Source organism: Perca flavescens, chromosome 21 (genome assembly GCF_004354835.1).
Source record: "Perca flavescens isolate YP-PL-M2 chromosome 21, PFLA_1.0, whole genome shotgun sequence".
Taxonomy (NCBI): domain Eukaryota; kingdom Metazoa; phylum Chordata; class Actinopteri; order Perciformes; family Percidae; genus Perca; species Perca flavescens.
In genome coordinates this window covers 5,871,246-5,891,598 of record NC_041351.1, presented here as the reverse complement: position 1 = coordinate 5,891,598, position 20,353 = coordinate 5,871,246, and the positions used below count along the sequence as shown (strand labels likewise).

Sequence of the window (20,353 nt, the reverse complement as noted above, 5' to 3'; positions counted from 1 at the left end):
TCTTTAACTCTCACTGAAGAGCTTCCAGATCAAACCACACAGAGCGAACTTAATTCTGTAAGTCACTGATGTAAAAACTAAATAATAAAAACCTATGTATATATATATATATATAAAAAAAATATATATATATATATATATATATATATATAAAAAAAAAAATGAAACCATAAAAAAATAGCTTGAATCGTTTTTGTTGTAAAATTGAATGAAAAAAAATCAATCTTCAATGAAGATGATGAAACAAAATCACATTTAAAAAAGATATTTTATTGACCATCAGTGCAAAAGAAAAAAAAATAGATTTTCAATATTTGACTGCACAAACATTTCCTTGAGTGAAGAAGCAGGAGGCCTTTCTTTTATTAATATCCCTCAGTTTATCTTCAAATAGGGGTTTAATCTTAATTAATTATACCTTAATATTCACTGAGTCAGCTTCAGCTCACATCAACTCCCAATAATCAGCCAGTTTATTAGATTTTCTTCAGGGGATTTGGATCACGCATGCCATGTGGTGTTAAATCAGCCTTGTCTGCTTTTATTTTGGCACTGTCAAACCGGTGAGGTTTGTTGGAGATAATTCATCCCCGGAGCAAAGCATTACACATAAGTGAGCACACACAGTGGGTAGAAAAAGGTAAAAAACCCATGATGGTGGATTTCTTTCTGCAGTGCTGCAGGTTATATAGTGGCAAGCAGAGTAAACTGCAGGAGTCCAGATATAAAACATGAGGTATTCCTCATAGGCACCGTGTGTTTCTCAGTGTGTTCACAGTTTAAAATCCTCTCCACCTCCAGTTCTCCTCAGGTCCCGTGTGTCTATGGTGGTTGGAATCTGGCCGGCTCCTCACTGGCCCTTCCCGTGCTGCTGGGGGGCTCTGCGGGAGGCGTTGCGGCCCATGTGAGAGAAGCCAGGCCTCCTGACCAGGGGGGCGCGAGTGGAGATGACGAGCAGGCTCTGCAGGGCCGCGGGGTCGTGGGACATGTAGGAGCAGCATAGGCCTCTTTTAGGGACGGGGTTTATGATGGGGATGCTGGGGCGGGACCGGGCGTCGGTGTAGAGGCTGCTCCTGGCATCCTGCTTGACAGACAAAGGGCCGCCGACTGAGGAGGAAACGGAGACAAGATCTGAAACCTAGAACTGGAAATCAACAGACTACAAATCAGGCTGGGAAGTTGAATTGTGTTTCCTGTCGTTTATAAGAGAAGAGAAGAGAAGAGAAGAGAAGATAAGATTAGACAAGACAAGACAAGACAAGACAAGACAAGACAAGACAAGACAAGACAAGACAAGGAAAGATAAGATAAGATAAGATAAGATAAGATAAGATAAGATAAGATAAGATAAGATAAGATAAGATAGAACTTAATTTATCCCGAGGGAAATTGTGCAGCAGTGGCATTACAAAGTAGGAAAGAATGCAAATATAAATATCAATGAGAACATCAACAAACTAATATCCAAAATATAACAAGGTTAACAGTAAGTTGCTCATATCTCAAATTGTTTTTAATTATGTTTTAATAATAATAATAATAATAATAATAATAATAATAATAATAATAATGTGGCTCTCTGGAAACTTCACTTGTGATTTAAAAAATTCACACAACTCTACTTATGCTATGCAAAACAAGACAAAACGATGCATTAATAGTAATAATAACAATGATGAATTATGATTTATCTCAAAATGAAGCGTACACACTAATTATTAAAGTGGAATAGCTCAACTTTGTGTGATGGATATGATGGACACAGTAAGGAATTCAAACGGTAAGTACTGAGTGCTATTTCCTCACACTTAAAGCTAATTTAACTGTATGAGGTCATTTTTGTGATAAAGTATTTTTAATCACAAGCCAGTTTTGTTTTCTTTTTAGAATATAGTAGAACACACAGCATTAAGTGTTTGGTAAGAAATAAACGGAGTCAAAACAGAAGCGAAATACTGATTGCGCAGTTGAACAAAAAAGAAGCCCAAAGCAACTTGTACAGTAATTCCTCAAATCCAAAGATATTAAAGATTGAGTTTACTCGCCTTTAGCTGCAGTGTTGAGGTCACTTGAGTCAAATCCCAGCATGCCGAGTGCGGAGAAGTGTTTACCTGGCCAGTGTATCCGCTGGGAGCTGATGGTCCTGTGTAATTCTGCCGCTCTGTTGTAGCTCTCGAGCTCCGTCGTGATCAGGCTCCTCTGGTCCATCGGGGGCCGGAGCAGGCGCTGCTGAGCCATCTGGGATTGGATGTGCTGCAGAACAGAGAAGATACTATGCTATATGACTATATACTATGTCAGTTAGATTGTACTTCACAATGTTTCATTAGTGCTGCAAAAATGATCAGTGATACAGTACATAGCACCAGGCCCTTCACTGGAACGGCTTGAGCGTTCTACAATCAGTGACAATGACCCAAAATCTAATCCGTTAATACGTTTTCATTCTTAATATTATGATTCGTCTGCCGTTTATCCGTTTATAGAGCTGCTACAGCTCCGGAGCAGGTCGTCAAAACACCTGTTTTTTTTTAAATTATAATTAATGTTTTATTTAAATTAACTATGAATGTTTATATCTGAATACTTTCAGAGTCTAACACCAACAATTTTGGAAGTGCAGCATGCACCACTCGGCCTCTGGGAGAACATACATTTTTTCTTTTTAAAACATTACTCTACATACATACATAATCCTACACAACTCAAATAGTAATAGGTGTTACAAGCTGCATTGGTTAGCTGATTCATTGATTTGTCAATCGACAATCGACTAATCCCTTCAGTCATTTTTCAGGCCAATATTCTCTGATTTCAGCTCCTCAAAAGGGAGAATTTGCTTGTTTTCTTTGTCTGTTATGACAGTGAATTGAATGTTTGAGTCTTAGTTGGTTGGGACAAAAGCAAACTGAACACATTGCGAATTACATTTTTTTCACTATTCTTTAACATTTTATAGGAAGCTCGATTAATTAAGAAAAATAATAATCTGATTTATTAATAATAAAAAATCTGTAGCCCTGGTTAGTAATTAAGTGTGAAACTGTTAAACAATGAGAGAAAACATCATATTAGGAAGTTTTAGAATGAACTGAATCTGAATCGATTTTTTTTTTTAATTAATTTTTCAAATTTACATTCTTAATTTCTTTCATAAAAAAAACAAAAAACAGATTTGGCAACAAAATATGGGATTATTTTGATTGTTGTCCTGTGTCTCTACCTGCCATGACATCTGTGTGTGGGGTGGCTGCTGCTGCTTTGTCCTCTGGGAAAACTGTGCCAAAGAGTCCAACTGAAATAAAAGAAAACAGAGTGACTGGAGGCTAAAGTAAGCACAATTATTATCATTTAACTACCAACAAACGAGTGAAAATTGAGACCACAAACTGTTATTTGTGCGTTCATGTTGGCGGTTTAATGAAGCATTCAGGGGGAACACAGTACCTGTAATTTGGTCTCACCTTAGTCTGTTGTCTCTGATGAGCCTGCCTCTGCTGCTGGGTGCAGGCGTCCTGCAGGACTCCCCCTGCGTCTGTGCAGCCCTGCAGCAGCTGGTGGATCTGCTCCACCACCCCCAGGTCCTGCAGTAGTTTCTTCCTCTGGAGCAACGCGTTGACCCGCTCCTGCTCCTCCATGTCTGTGTCCTCCTCCTCCAGCAGCTGCTCCTGCTTCTCCTCCCGGACTTCTGCTGCTTCAGGATGCACCGCCACACTGGACAGAGATGGCTGAGACACATTTGATTAAATTTGTTGTTATTATATATTACAATGTATTAGCAATTTCTGTCGCGGGATAATTTCTGTCGCGGGATAACACTGTTTGTTTTTCCCGTCTTCACAATAAAAGATATTTGAATTTGAAATGAGAGACTTCTGATAAAAAATAATCTGCAGGGTTAATCTAATCTAGCTAAAGGTAAGGTAAAGGTACTTTATTTGTCACATACACATCCATGTAGCGAAATTCATTCTCTGCATTTAACCCATCCCTCAAGGGAGCAGTGGGCAGCCCGGGGACCAACTCCAGATCTGAGCCAGTGCCTTGATCAAGGGCACTGCCTGGAGAACCTAGTCCATGTTTTTGATGGTGGGGGAAACCGGAGCACTCAGAGGAAACCCACGCAAACATGGGGAGAACGTGCAAACTCCACACAAAGGCCCGGAACGACCTGGATTCGAACACAGAACCTTCTTGCTGTGAGGCCACAATGCTAACCACTGGGCCACCATGCTGCTTAATTATGCTTGATTATGCAGCTGATTTACTCAAAAGGGGTCAGCCAGAATGTGAAGCATTCATCATAAAATGGAGGCTGTTTGACGCCCTCTTGTGGTTTCACGTGGACACTGCTTCTGTAATGACACCGTGAGACTCACCAGCTGCAGCTCCCAGTCCCAGTTTGAGCTGGGGGGTTGTGTTTGTGCTCGTAGTCGTGGTTTGACTCTCTCCCCCGCCGTCTCCCCCTGCAAGTCTTTCCTCCGGCCTCCCCTCTGGTCCTTCTGCTCCTGCTTCAGACGCAGCTCCTGCAGTTGTTGCCTGAACACATAAATGCACACAGAATGTTTAGCATCTTTCCCTGATATTAAGTCAAAGGATTTCTTTCAATCATGGTAACCATTTACTACTTATTAAATACCCTCAAAAAAAACTAAAAAAATCAAGTCATTTAAAATGCAATGCTTAAAGAAGAGCCAGCTTCCACCAAAAGTACATTCAAATATGTCAATTATTTCAGTTGAATTATTTTCAGTTTATACGGTTGTCCCATCTAGCAACATATGTCTTGTCATATACATGTTGTTGGTTCATGCAATAAATATTTATACTGTGCAATGATTCGTTACAGGCAGGTTTAATTGCTTTAATTTGTTTGCGTTCTTACCCCCTACTATATATATTGTATAAAATGAAGTTGCATATTAAACTGGGCCTACCATAACATGTAGGGCGGCCTAAAGCCTTTTTTGCATTGAATACCAAGCTATTATATAATAATAATAATAATAATAACAATTATAATAATAATTGCTGGCATGATTTTATAAATCATATTTTCATGTTAAACATACATGTGGATTAACTGTATAGGTGTATGGCCTTAGTGACTACCTCACCTACTTGTTGTCAATTAACGGTTGATCAACTAATCAACTTGATTAATTGACTAATCATTTCAGCACAGGTTTGAAATTAATAACACCCACAATCACACAAATTGTTTTGTGTTCATTGTCCCCAGAAGTTCTAGCCTAGAAATCTAGACACACCCTAGCGGCAGCAAATTTGCAGCCAGGGGGGGTCTAGGCACTCTCCGTTGACTTGCGAGCTGGAAAAACCAAACTAGTCAGGCCAATCGCATCATGTATAGAGTCGGTGGGCGGGCTTATGGTTGTCTTCTGGAAGACTTGGAGTTAAGATTTTCTTTGAGAAAAGAACGGCACTGAAATCATTCTTAAAAAGGTCCCATGGCATGGAAATTTCACTTTATGAGGTTTTTTAACATTAATATGAGTTCCCCCAGCCTGCCTATGGTCCCCCAGTGGCTAGAAATGGTGATAGGTGTAAACCGAGCCCTGGGTATCCTGCTCTGCCTTTGAGAAAATGAAAGCTCAGATGGACCAATCAGGAATCTTCTCCTTATGAGGTCATAAGAAGAAAGGTTACCTCCCCTTTCTCTGCTTTGCCCACCCAGAGAATTTGGCCCCCCCATGAGAGAGAGAGAGACATCATGGCTTTCAAACGAGCAAAGTGGCAGTTGGTCGAGGCCAAAAGAGACTTCAGATACAGTATTAGGGGACCACTAAGGTCTATATAAAAGAGACTTCAGATACAGTATTAGGGGACCACTAAGGTCTATATAAAAGAGACTTCAGATACAGTATTAGGGGATCACTAAGGTCTATATAAAAGAGACTTCAGATACAGTATTAGGGGACCACTAAGGTCTATATAAAAGAGACTTCAGATACAGTATTAGGGGATCACTAAGGTCTATATAAAAGAGACTTCAGATACAGTATTAGGGGACCACTAAGGTCTATATAAAAGAGACTTCAGATCCAGTATTAGGGGACCACTAAGGTCTATATAAAAGAGACTTCAGATACAGTATTAGGGGACCACTAAGGTCTATATAAAAGCATCCAAAGAGCACCATGTCATGGGACCTTGAAAGAGGAAGATGTGTTCGGATTTTTGCCGACCGGATACGGCAAAAGTTTAATCTATCAAGTAGCTCCGCTACCTTCTTCGTTGCTCTGCCTGGTTGTAGTGCTATCCTATTGCGTGCAGAGGGAATTTGAAAGACAACTGTTTATCCCGCCCCTCGGATTGAGCCGTGCCAATGGTGAGTTCCCAGACCCAACATCTTGATGTGGGTCTGGCTTGTCAGGCTACAGAAGTTCAACATTTGTGCACAAAATGAACAGATTCAATTTTCCCCTCTTCTCTCTTTTTCTTTGTTTCTTTCTGCCTCATTTGGAAAGACTTATCTCCCTTCTGTGTGGACAACAAGATCTATGTGCATAACTAACAGCCTTTTCTCTCTACTGAATTATTTTGGGCATGTTGGAAGCGTGCTGAGGGTACCTGGCACACTCCTCTCTGGCCTTGGACGCTGCGGTCTCCTGGAAGAGCGAACTGCTGTGTTTGAAGTACTTGTCGTATTTCTCCCCTCCCTCTCTGGGATAGATCCTCTTGAAGCCTCCCAGGTGTTTGGCCTCATACTTTTCCATCTGCTCCACCGTGGCTGCCTGGCACTGACGCAGCTCCTCCGACCTGCGCACACACACAGTAGCAGTCACCTGCATGTGTCTCCAGGAGGCATTCAGGGACAGCTGTATGACCTTGGGGACTCACTCACTCACACACTCACACACTCACACACACACACACACACACACACACACACACACACACACACACCATTTGTGAATGACAGAACTCTACCTGGCTTCTTTGGTGCTGATTTGCTGCAGCCTGTCCTTCACCCTGCGACGCTCCTCTTTGGTGATCTTGCGGCGGTCGCAGGCGCCCAAGTTGATGAGAACCAGGGTGTCGTACAGCAACGCATCTTTTACCTCGCGGTCCAGCTGAGAGTCGGTGGTAAAACTTGGGGAGTGATTCACCTGGAATACAAATATACTGATCCATTTAGACATCTAACAGGATCAGGGATTTCCTGAGTAACATTTTAACCCCTCAACCTTTATTACAAACTCATGCTGTGCAGCCAGATTCAGTTCTAAACCAAAGGCATTTATTTTAAATTCTGAAGCTGTGGGCTCCCAGATAGCTCCGTTGGTAGAGTGGGCGCCCATATAGAGGTTTACTCCTCGACGCAGAAGCCGCTGGTTTGACTCCGACCTGCGGCCCTTTGCTGCATGTCATTCCCCCTCTCTCTTCCCTTTCATGTCTTCAGCTGTCCTGTCAAATAAAGGCCTAAAATGCCCAAAAAAATAATTCTGGAGATCTTCAATTTTCAAAATATACCAAATGTAGCTCAATGTTAGGTAGTTTGTAAAAAAATATGAATAAGACATGCAGTGGTGCAGCCTTAACAAACATGGAGTTTGTTATACACCTAAATTATACACCTGATACTACCAAACATTAATTTGCATATTTATGGCTAGTATTTTAAACAGAGGTGTCATGGTCTTTCACCTCCAGCACCCAGGGTCTGAGCCGGTGATCCAGCAGCACATCGAAGCCCAGGATCTCGAAGCAGGCGCTGCCGGTGGTGTGGTTTGGGAAACACGTGTGGTAATTATGCTTGAGGATTGGGTGAGCAGAGATCAGAGTCTTTACGATCACGTCCTCAATGTCGTTCCACATCTTGTCTGTGTTGCAGCTGATGGACTCCAGGAGCTTGTTCAGAGTGGACAGCTTCCTGGAAGGACAAAAAAAAAAAAAAAAAAACATTCAATAAATATGCAGTATTCTAAGTATTATTATGACTACGACACAATAAGCATTGTCTGTGTGTTTACCGTTTGCTGCCAGTGTCCTCGTCACGAAGAAAGTTCTCGCTGTTCTTGTTGATGGAGTAGTTGGTGAGATGCATGCACACATCATCCTAACATGAGAAAGACGAGGAAAGCGAGAGATATATCACATTGTTTATAGAGCTGTAACAATTATTTGATGAATTGATCGACAGACAACAATTTAAGCAAATGATCACACAAAAATGGAAAATATTATCGTTTCACCTTCTCTAATGTGAGTATTTTCCATTTTTTAAATCTTAAGTGGTAAAAAAATAAAATAAACTGAATATCTTTGGGTTTTGGACTGTTGGTCAGACATAAAAAGTCATTTTAAAAAGCCTCCACGCCATTTTCTTGCCATTAAAATAGAATTAAGTTGCAGCCTTAGCTCTTCCAAAGGGTTGTACATGCTGTACTTCATTCTTGTGTGTTATTTTAATCCAACCAAGGTTACATTCTGGCATTTTATTGCATGTCTGGGATATGTTCACACTTGGCATCTTTTTTTAAGATGCCAGCGTCTGTTTTACATTATTATCCTATACATGGGTTTCTCGGCAACGTCATTACGGCTTGCGCACGCAACCAGGGGGCAGAAAGAAGACGTGTTGTGTAGCTAGCTAGTAGTAGCGGCATAGCGTAAGTCAAAATGCCAAGGAGTTGTTGCGTGGTTAATTGTACAAACAGAGCCAGTGATGGGTGCCTGATGTTTAACACTCCTAGGGGGGAAGCATGCTTTTGCCAAAAACCGTCGGAGGTTATGGCTTCAAGCCATAAGAGGGGCAGATTGGGGTCATGTGCAAGAGTCAGGCTCCCATTGTATCAATCAGAAAAGTTGCAGCTTGTTGTTGTTCAGCTCAGTGATATCTACCTGTCAGGGCTGTGGTACTCGAGTCTGGACCATAGACAATTAAAGGTCCGGGCTCGTGACAAGTTTAGACAGCTAGCTAAAGCTACGCCGATGTTTTGCTAACGTTAGCGCAACAGTGTTAGCCTAGCCTACTAGGTAAATATTACGACTGCCTTCGGAGTTTACTATATCTGCGTCCACGTTGCCAAGATAAGACCTGTTGCATTAGTGCTCCTTTTGTACATAACTTTATTGAATGAAATATTAAGCTTTGCTCCTCTGAGATGGGTGGGTTTTTGTTACGTTACATACAAAGCTAACTGGCTATAGTTAGCCTACATTAGCTAGCGGACATTAGCTAACGTTGCCGAGACAGTGGCAGTAGAGCTTCGGCGAGCTAACCAAGACAGTGTTGTCTACCTCTCGCCCACAGTCAACCTCTGCTGCTAAAAACAGTCAACCTGCAGTGATGTTTTGAAACAAACATATCCCTTTTCCCAGAAATCCTGGCCATTATTTTAAGGCATAAACCAACCATAAGGGTCCACTCAGGAGTAACCCTGCTGATAACACGGGCTACATTAGCCTAAAATGATCATTATAGCCATACATATCACAGTAACACTGCAAAATTAAAAACCGACAAATGATTAAATTGTAATCGGTCAAAAACTTAAGCTTTGTAAGACCATAGAGTATGTGTTATAGAAATGCCATGATGAAATTCAAAGTGTAAATCTATGCAATGTATGTCGAAAGTCTAGCCGCGATGTTTCCCCATTGGAATGAATGGCAAACAGAGCTATAGCTAGCATCCTCGTAACGAGACCTCTCCAGTTCACAAAAATGTATTAAATTGTAATCGGTCAAAAATGTTAGCTTTGTAAGACCATAGAGTATGTGTTATATAAATACCATGACGAAATGAAAGGACTAAGACAATGTGCACTGAGACAAAAATGCGTTTGCATTATCGGACCAGCTCACCAATCTGGCTTTCTGCCCCTGGCATGCGCACGCACCCTGTCATGTTTGTAAACCGGAAACCCGTCTATGGAGTAAACTGTGTTTTAAAAAAAGTCCTGAGCACTTTCTTTAAACGCCGACTTCTTTTTTGCAGCGTTTTTTGAGTGTCATTTTGAAGTTGAAAAAAGTTCAACTTTTTTGAAGAAAAAAAACGTCCTACGTCAACCACTTTTTTGAAAGCCGACCAATGACAAGTAGAGTAGCCAGACCTGTTGTTTTTATAACAACAAGAAAAAAATGGAGTCGGAGCACAGCGAGGCTATGGTATGAACGGGTGGCAATATTACGAAAGCGTTCACACACTACTATTGGCCAGGCGTCCATGCTTACATGTACAGGTCCTATCCCCTGACCAATCCCCTAACCCTAACCCCAACCAATCGAGCTGCTTCGTAGGGCGGGTCTTGGCGTGGCCATAGTGGGATTCGTAATTTTGCGAACGGGAGCTCCCCTATGGGTGCTCCCTGTACAGGGAACTCGCTTTGTTTTATGTAACCTTAGCAGCACCACTCTCTCTCTCTCTCTCTCTCTGTTCTTTCTCTACCTTGCTCCACCGCTTTGTTTTATCTGACGTTAGCACCGCTCAACAGAGCGCTCTAGCTAGGATACTGTAGCAGTAGCTGTTGTCATAGCAACAAATGACGCTCTCGGCTGCTTTTTGGAATAAAAACGCTGCCAGCTTTTTTTCACTACAAAAGCGTCCTACTCAACTTTTTCTTCAAAAAAGACGGTAAGTGTGATGACCTATTAAAGTACTTGGTAATCACAAGGATGCTGATTATCTTACGGATAATACAACATGCATGATCATCAAATATGTACTTTTTATTGTAACGCAAAAATGAAATTTACAATGAACAAAATTTTTCAAGACCTTTAATGGCTAAGGCTGGTTACTTTCTATGTTTTTGTTGTTGTCAACAAATCTAAATGTGTTAGTGTTAACCATAGACAGTATATATAATGGACCAATAGACCCCGTTGCCCTGGACGGAGACCAGTGAAGGCTATTAGAAGCACTTTTCCGGTGATGGCCAGCTTTACTGCGCAGCCTCCAACTGAGAGAATGTGACGTGAGCAACGTGTCTGAAAGTTGTAAGTCTTCTGGTAGCTGTGCCAAGAGAAATCTCAATCATTCCCAATATTACAGATACAGAGACTGTAGGTGTATGTAAGGAGATAACATGGGCACAGGCTAATTATTGATCACTAACATGCTAGTTAACATTAGTAATTAAACCTAAACATCTCATGTAAGTCGAAACTGCCTGCGAGCTTCTCCTGTACTATACGGTAATTCCTCTACTATGCGACAGTAAGTCTCGTGGTTATGACACAATCGTTAGCCTATTTTTACAAAAACGTCTGCTACGGAGCCATAACGTGAGGTACAAGGTAATGAAGCCTTTTATACATTGTCGTGTTTCTTTGGAACTAAACAACGGACAAATAGAGTCTTTAAACGCTTCAAGATGTAAAGTTATTCGCAGTCAAGTGACGTAAAAAAAAATGGCGGTCAGCGGAATGCTAACAGGAGGTGATGGCCAGTTAGCAACAAAATGGCGCCATGATGGCTCGAGTTCTGAAGCGAAGCTTACCCCCTTGGTGTTAACACACCAATAATGTGTTAGTCTGTCTCTCAATACCCATTGGTTCCTAGTGAAGACATCTTTAGAAACAGCTCACAAATATACTGTGTGTGGGATTGAGTTAAAATAAACTTGTAAACTGTGTTTGTGTGTGTGTGTGTGTGTGTGTGTGTGTGTGTGTGTGTGTGTGTGTGTGTGTGTGTGTGTGTGTGTGTGTGTTTTCATGGTGATGAATGAAACATGTCACGCACTGCAAAAGTGTGGTTCTCTGATGTTTTATGGCACAGAGGAAGAAGATATATCAGTCTTTGACACACACAGAATACTTGTTATTATAGAATATCACCAGACTTATGCTTTAACATGTCTTACCACATTGCCGTGTGTCGGTTCGTTGTATTTGGTGGTGCAGAAGCGAGCCAGTCCCTCCTTAAACATGAATATGCTGAATGGGTCACATGAAGTCACCAGCACGTAGATACGCAAGTCAAACTTGTATCCATCGATTATAAAAGGCTGAGGAGGGAATGAAAAACACAGGTAAACGTCAACCTGTGTGTGTGTGTTTGTGTTTTTCTGTGTTTAGCAGACCCTCACCCTAGAGATGTAAACCTGGCAGATCATATGTTCTCCAGGTTGAATTTCTTTACTTGACTTGGTGATGATGATGCCTTTGCCTTGGCAACCGGTATCTGGCTTACAGATATACGTCTTGCTTTTTTTGGCCCTGGTGTAAGCTTGGAAGTCACTGTAACTGCAAAGTACAATCAAATAAGGAGTTAGTATATTGAGACACATTGAGACTAAACTAAAACTAAAGAAAAGTACAAAATCACTGTGAGAAGTACAAACTGACTCTGCGGGAAGGCACCAAGTTTTGGGGAAGATATTGTAGTCTTTGGGGAAAAGCTTGAGCATACGGTTCATGTTTCTTGCGAGTAAATCTTTGCGGCAGATCTCAATCATTCCTGGGAAATGGTTTATTTTCTGCAAAGACACAAGAGACACACATGACTGTTCTTAGAGGGGAAGTAATCTGTTGGCAGAATACTGAACACTCCTGAATTACCCAATTAGATAAAAAATGGATTGCTTGAGGTGAAAAGAAGTTATGAGCCATGAATACTGTGCGCTGAATAAATTACTCAATCTCATAATCTCTATGGAAATCTCTGTTTTATTATTTCATGGGTAGGCATATTTTCAGCTTAATTCATACAATTGAATTCAGTTTAATTAGTCTTCTATGATGATGGCAGTAATGTATATCTATTATATGAGCAAATTCAGTTGAATACCTGATACCGCTTCATGTCCTTAACACGGTCGAGAGAGACAGAGTAGTCGGTCCAGAAAAGTGTCCAGTCTTCACCCTCTGTCGCCTCTCTGAGGCCGTATCTACGAGCAGCACGCCGCACTGAGACAAAAAAACAGCAAGGAGTATTTTTACTGTGTGTGTACTATTGAAGTGCATGTGTCTGTGAAACCCTTCTCCTACAAGGACTGATCTAGGAGCTACGGGTTACAGCACAGGGCCAAAGGTATGTGGACACCCGAACATTACACCCATATGTGATTGTTGAACATCTTATTTTAAAAACTATGAACATTAATCTGCTGCTGTAATAGCTGCCTCACTTCTGGTTTCAGTCTTTCCTCTAGATGTTGGAACTGCTTCAGGGATTTGCTCCCATTCAGCCAAAGATGTTGGATGGGGTTGAGGTCAGAGCTCAGTCAAGTCAGTCAAATTCTTCTGGGAAAACAGAAGGCCACACCCCCAGTTCTTCTGGGGGTTTGGCCTTAACCATTCCAAACTGGGAAAACCATTTGTTCATTGAGCTGGCTTTGTGCATGGGGGTATTGTCATTTTAAAGCAAGAAATGGACAAACAAATTTGTTTACAAATTGTCTAAAATATCATTGTATTATGTAGCATTAAAACATATTAACACACAGACACACACAGAAACACACACACACACACAGGGGATTTCACTTATTCTGGATCTGCTCAGGTTGAAGGGGGCCAGAGTTTAGATGGGAATTTATTAGGTCTCAAATCTTTTCTACCAATAAGAATGATAAAGCTTTGTTCTGCCCTAAATGGTGTAACAAAGCTAACAGAAGATCCAGGAAGGTGTGAACACACCTACAGTCCTGGGAAGAGGTCCAATCAGCCAGCTTAAGTGGATACACCTGTGTGGGTTTTCAGGGCCTTTCAATTTTCCCTTGAATAAAAAAAAAAAAAGGGGCCTAGCCCAAAACCATGAAAATCCGTAGTGTTGACAGGGGTGTCGACGTACTTTTGGCCATGTAGTATGTAGTATATCTAGTGCTTCCCATGTTCCAATGCGGTCTCTGTTTTACTCGAACAATTCACTCTACACGACTAGTGTCTGTGAAATATAAATATGGGATGGTGCAGAGCAATGTAGACATCTGCACAGACATAACAGAATAATAGACATTTGAGATTTAGTCGTCCAAACTTACCACTTTCATATTTGCAGTTGGTGAGGTTGATCCACAGTCATCTGGAAGAAAAGAGAGACAGAAAGAGGGACAGACATCTGCTTTGCTGCAAGGCTCTACAAAGGCCTCATCACGCTCATCCTACCTTCACCAAATGAGGATAAGTGAGAAAACTAAGTTAAGAGCCTCCAGGACAAGTTACAAAATCATAACTGTCAGTGCTCAGATGCAATGTACTTGCAATGTGAAATAACGGCGGAAGTACAAATGGATGAGATCCTGCAGTAAAGTACCTCTTCTTGCCTTTCCTCCTCTTCTTGTTGATGGGCGGTGGGGTGCGGCTGCAGACTTCAGCTTGGCTTTCACTACCCTCTCCTTCTCCCTGCTGCTCATATTTATGTGCACCTTCATTTCTGTCTGGGCTGTCCACAGGTAGACCCATCCTGGATATGCACAAACAAAAACAAACACTCATTTGACTGCGAGCAAATGCAAAAAAAAAATCTTATAGTATGTGATAGTTTACACACACACACACACATAAAAAACTAATTATGCCATTCCATATTTGACACTCATTTACATGATATGTTTTAATAGGATTTGCTGCGCAGCCTCTGAATGAAATTCAATCAAACTGAACAAAGGACATGCTGTAAGTGCATGCATGGAATCATGTTTCCGTTTCCATTTCTCTCATCAGGTGAGTGCTCTTGCTGTCGGCACATTGTCACACACCGGCTATTCAAGAGTTATCGTGGCGGGACGGATACAAACAGTGGGTAATAATGCAACAATAGCAAGGGGGAATCAACTCTAAGCCAACCAGAACTTTAATTGTAATGCTTTTCATAATATTGAAACAAAGGAGGTACAATAATGTACTGATACACATTTAAATATCTCCGTCTTTTCTTTATATGATGGTTTTAGTAGAGTCCTTGTGAGGGCTTTTATAAGCAGTCCACTTTACCCATTGTCCACTAATTAACAAGATACGTTCTTATGTTGTATATTTTTCTCTCAGGTTAGCTAAACACAGTACAACATGTGTCTTTGGTATTTTATAACCCAGTATCATTTTTAACACTACTCAAAATGTTTCTTTTTTTGACACTCTGCATGAATACATGAGTGTCCGTTGTCTACGCTAAAAGCATTTTTAAAATGTGACCACACCGCAGTGACTGATCTCTTTTATCATGAGCGAAGTGCACATTCATCAATCAATGTGTGCCAGATCCATACTACACATTTATTTTACGCAGATTTTTTGTATGCAGTGAAAAGATAAAGTCTAATCAAACCAGACGGGAAGCAGACTAAATACGCTCGATTTTGACTGTGCTGTTCTCCCACAATGCAATGCATAAATTAAATAGAGGAACTGCTCACAGAAAGACCTTATAAAACTAAAATAAGTAATCAACCTTACTGTGTCATTTCCTGTGCGGATAAGTATGGATTTGGGACACAGCTTAAGAGTCCACAACCATGCTAGTGGCTTTGTGAGACTGTACTTGAGCAAAATGCTAATGCCAGCATGCTAACGTGCTCACAGTGACAATGCTTAGGTTCAATGCTTTTGCTAATTACTGTAGCACTAAACTAAAGTACAGTTGAGGCTGATGGGAATGTTGGTGCTAGATGAAAAGTCAAGGGGTCACCAAAGTTATAACAAGTCATCATGGAGGGGAACGTGTAAGTGTGTAACAAATCCATGGCAGTCCATCAAATATTTTGGCGGCACTGGATGAAAAGTCAATCAAAGTCATTAGGAGTCATCCTCTGGGGACCATAAATGTCTGTAAAAGATTTAATGACAATTAATTTAACAGTTGTTTGGATATTTCAGTCTGGACCAAAGTGATGGACCAACTGACCAACACTGCTATTCATAGAGCTCTGCCTCCAGCATGGCTAAAAATCTAAAGTTTATACAAATAAACGTAGGCGAGTTCAGTTCCACCTATGTGGTTTTGTTCTGTGAATGTCCGTCTGACTCTGACCCGAGCACGCTGTTCAGCAATCGTCACAGTAGCATCTCAGCTGTTCGCCCCCGCCTCCTATCTGGTGTTTTGTAGGGTTGAAGGTGAGGTCAAGTTAACTCGTGGAAATGATCGTGATCGTGGTGGCGGTAAGGAGGGACATCCCAGGTACACTGCGGGAGGTTACGGTGCTAGGTAACAGTATTCTGATCCAATGATCTGGATAATCCTGGCCCTGAACTGTGAGCTTTACACTGGGCCGAGACGCCCCACTGACCGCAGTCCGGATACAGTTACAGTCCAGCAAAGGATTTCTCCAAGGTTCTCCCTCAGCGTGCAACACCATCAGGAACATGAATAACACCTTTGTGCTATCTGACCTTAACAAACAATGACTGAATTCAGTAAGAATGACTTTGTTAACTGCTCGGTGTCACTACATAACATCCAACATTCAGGCTACATCTTGACACGTCATGCTAGCACTTAATATTGTCTAATATCCTATAAAAACTAACAAACAAAATCAAGTTGTTTGTTTAGAGGGGATACGCTTGCAATTTTAGAATCTAGCTCTTGTTGCTGCGGAGGTTGTCACTGTCTGATTAATTAATATGATAATGTAATATAAGAAAAGACAAACCTTTAAATTCTACATAAAAAAAATTTCAAATTAGTACAGCATACTGTCTTTCACATGTATACACTCACAATTTATGCTGCAGCTAACAATTATCTTTATTATTCAATAAAAGTATATAGTCTTACCAAAAACATGAAGGTGTTTCATTTGCAATATAAAACAAAAAGAGCAGCAAATATTTGTACATTTGACAGGCAGTAGTACACAAAAGCTCTCTATTTTTAGATAAATTACTTAAATTATCATCAAAGTCACCATCAGCTAATTTTCGGTTAATTCATTTATCGATTATTCAACTAATTCTTTTGGCACGAATCGCAATCCATCAGGTTTCAGTGATGCAACTCACTCAGTTGCCATTTTATTATATTTATATATATATATATATATATATATATACACCTAATGGCTAAATCTAATGAAGTCTAAAACAAATCCTCTAATGTTCAGTTTTCGATTTAAATTTGTGGTCGTTTTTTGAAGGCTACGGTTTGTGGAGTTGAATCTAATATCTAGTCTGCCCTCGTTGATATAAATGGGATGGAAAAAAATATGAGAAACACCTCTGCAGACTGCATAAGTTTAAGCCAATTGTACATCATAAATTGGCATTTGAGTAACCTATTGTCTCCGTTTTCATACCAGAAATTATTCTTACTCACCTGCACTGTTAAGCCTACATTTGTAAGGACCAAGGTGTTGCAAGATGCTGCCTCCCCTGTCTGTCCGTCTGCCTCCACGCGTCTTTGGTACACTAATCTTTGTTTCAAGAGCCTTTTAAGACGCTGTCACACTCCTCAGTAGAAAGACCGATGAGCCACATCTCCACGTCGAGCACCATCTGCCTCTGGACACTTTGAGAAATAAAAAGAAAGTAGATTTGTATCATCACAAGGATGGTTCGAGTTCAGATTGACTTACAGCCTCAAGCAAGGATCTGGTGACCAATTAGAAACTGTGGGGACAAACACCTGATCCCTTCTGACATGGTGGAGAGAAAATGAGCAGGAGACCTCAGCACGGAGCAACAGGAGAGGGATAATCCCCCATACTTGTTAACTGAAATAAGAGATGTGTTTTTCAACGCCTCCAGATGTTAAATTTAAATCTGTGCTGAAAAGCAGCGCAGCGGTTTGTGGTGTAAGTGAACACGCTGGACATCCATCTTGTTAGCCAAGTTGAAATAGAAACCTTCAGCTGAAGCTTAGCCTTCCATTGAAGACATTAAAAATGGAGCACAGGCAGAAGGGGAAAGGCTGGTCAAAGAAGAAGAAAGTAGACGCTGCATCTTGTGTTTCCCAGTTGTCATGACAGCCAACCAGGTATCAACCAGATAAAACCAGACTGGATGATAATAATAACATTGTGGAAGAACAACACAAAAGGATGTACCTCTCTGTGGCTACGATCTAGTGCTGAAACTATGTCTTGATTACTCAGCCAATCAACATTAATTAATCATTAGACGACATCCTTCCACACTCACTTATCTACCCTTTGTCTTTCTTATGATACTTTAAAGATCACAGCCTATAAGCTTCCAGTACTGATGTCAGTTGCTGAATTGATAAGACATGACAACATTTGAAGGTATTTAAACTGTATGAGTGCAAACCTTTTGTGTGAGAGAGTTACATGGGCAACATGAGCTTGCATACCATTACAAACCAGGACAATTATAATTTTATGTGACAATGGTGTATTTTTATAGAGATATTAATTCAAGTAGAAGAAGTTCATGTGCTCTTTTCTCTTATATTGTCCCAGGTGTGTTAATAAATACGAAAAGCAATGACAAACAACCTATTTTGTTTTCATTTTGTTTTGTCTGTAAAGAAGCACAGCTTTGTGAATTCAATGTGCAAAGTGAGAATTAGTTTTCAAATTCTGCTCTACGAGATCAGCAATTGCCTTTTTTTAAAATGTACCATTTTCGAATTTGTTGTGTAACTGGTAACAAACCAAAACCAAAAACCTGCTCAGGCCCCTTTAGATATCAGGTATGGATTATACCTAAAATCTAGCCAAGAAACCAGAACAATAAATTGCCAATTTTACATTGGGAACTAGCGCCCCCTGAATGAAATGTACCATGGAGAAAACTAAAAGTAATGGGTTACACTTTACTTGAAGGTATCTACAGAGTTATGGTTATAGTTATGGTTAAAGTTAGAGTTACCTTCAAGTACAGTTGTTACCAAGTAATCTAACTGAAGTAAACTGTTTTCATTATAGTCGCAGTGGGAGAACCAGAATAAAACTAACTTTATCATAACATATTTATAGTATTTATATACTTAAGATAAGGTCCCATTTACAATATTTTAATTAGTTACCATCCAGTTTTTTGTGACCATGAGAATCATTTGCAGTATCAATACAGCTGAAAGTCCTTTTTTAAGTAGCTAGCTACTGTACTTATTACTTATAAGTACAATGTTGAGATACTTCCATAGGCTTACTTCGACTCATCTAACTTAAAGGGACATATTGTACTTTTTACTTAGGCTACCTAGCTACATTTATTTAACAGTTACTAGTTACTAACCAACGTTAAAGAAATGAGTCCGCTCCACCTTGACAAAGCATAGGTTTAATAGTAAATGAATGCATACATTAATGCATTACAATAAATAATCTAATAATGTAACACTTACAGGGGCCATGTTTCTGCATTACACGTTTACTGCTGATATGTTTAGCTTCCTTTACTTTTTTGAGTATTATTTTCCATTACATGCACTACGCTGTAGCTATGGTAACGGAATGCTGACTTCTCCCTAGCGATTTTAGGCTAACTACCGCTAGCAAGAGACTTTAAACAATCAACATTTAAACGACTAAAAACGTCAAAAACGTTACATTACCGTTACAAACAAGTGTGCCCTCTCGTTACCGGCGAGTAACACTAACCGAGCAGCCTTTTGTAATGTTGTTGATGTTGTCGGGTCGTGTCTCGGCTTGACGCACAGTGGAGACGTAACCTACAAATGTAAACATGAATGAACTGGAGGCACACCAGAGGCACACACGCGCGGTGCCTTTTCAGATGGGAAGGTCGATCTTTAGCCAATCACAAGCCGGGGTTGTGAAAGTCCTCGTCTCTGATTGGTTGTTGGCTCAGCGATGAGAAAAGACGCATCTCCAGAATGAGCCACACGTGCACCTTGCAGTTTAGATGGTTTCCAGATAATGTAAGAAGGTAGCCTAATCCTTACAGAAAACACAAATTTGTCTCTCTGAAAAGAGAATTCAGATCACATCTGCCCTTAAAAATTTAAATAATATATAATGTTTGTCATTTTATAGTGTTTACAGAAAATAATTCCATCACACAACAAAACAAATGTTTTAGGTGTTATAAATCACCTTGGCAGCCAAGATGTATCATGTATCACTCATTTTACTAGTTTTATTTATTACTGATTGAGAAGTTTCTGAAGAATTAAAAGATGCACCGTAAAATACATCGCCTGCCGACATTTTCATATGGTAGGTAGCTCACTCTTGAGAGAGTTTCTGTTTGTGGTCACTAAGTAGGCTAGCAGGGTTGGCTAAGCCATTCTTTCCCCCAATAAGTAGGTGAGGATGCTGATAGTGTCCAACAGCACACTGTCTTCTCCTCGCCTTCCAAGCCTTGCTTCTGCTCTGTCAGAAACAAATAAGTAGATGAAAGTTAACAAAACGCTGGTACATTTATTCTGGTCGTGTCCACATACCAAGAAACTTTGGAGCAGATTGTCACAAATTATTATTTTAATTTTATTTGCACAGGCTAAGTCAAATAAAAA

General features: G+C 40.4%; 1 protein-coding gene across 3 annotated transcripts; it reads right to left on the bottom strand.

The window, feature by feature from the left end:
- Positions 1-249: 249 nt before the first annotated feature.
- ttll6 (tubulin tyrosine ligase-like family, member 6) lies at positions 250-19,574 on the bottom strand. Of its 3 annotated transcripts, XM_028568307.1 has the most exons (17): positions 19,430-19,574; positions 17,225-17,416; positions 14,225-14,374; positions 13,953-13,990; positions 12,758-12,876; positions 12,316-12,446; positions 12,057-12,213; positions 11,832-11,975; positions 7,995-8,080; positions 7,669-7,894; positions 6,952-7,130; positions 6,592-6,780; positions 4,380-4,539; positions 3,465-3,728; positions 3,224-3,295; positions 2,112-2,253; positions 250-1,107 (listed from the first exon to the last, which is right to left on the bottom strand). In XM_028568307.1, the coding sequence occupies exons 3-17, from the start codon at positions 14,371-14,373 to the stop codon at positions 851-853; spliced, it is 2,313 nt and encodes a 770-aa protein (XP_028424108.1). In that variant the 5' UTR covers position 14,374; positions 17,225-17,416; positions 19,430-19,574; the 3' UTR covers positions 250-850. The 3 variants fall into 3 exon arrangements, with proteins under 3 accessions (XP_028424108.1, XP_028424111.1, XP_028424110.1); XM_028568310.1 differs by lacking the exons at positions 17,225-17,416; positions 19,430-19,574 and having other exon boundaries at positions 13,953-13,993; positions 14,225-14,308; XM_028568309.1 differs by lacking the exons at positions 13,953-13,990; positions 14,225-14,374; positions 17,225-17,416; positions 19,430-19,574 and adding an exon at positions 13,098-13,148.
- Positions 19,575-20,353: the final 779 nt, after the last annotated feature.

What these genes read in the sequence shown, in the direction of transcription:
- ttll6 (XM_028568307.1), bottom strand. Translation starts at nt 14,373, where the DNA reads ATGGGTCTACCTGTGGACAGCCCAGACAGAAATGAAGGTGCACATAAA. An exon ending in GCCAGGTTTACATCTCTAGG is followed by an intron (nt 11,976 to 12,056) that starts GTGAGGGTCTGC and finishes TTCCCTCCTCAG; the next exon opens with CCTTTTATAATCGATGGATA. An exon ending in AACCGACACACGGCAATGTG is followed by an intron (nt 8,081 to 11,831) that starts GTAAGACATGTT and finishes TTCTCATGTTAG; the next exon opens with GATGATGTGTGCATGCATCT.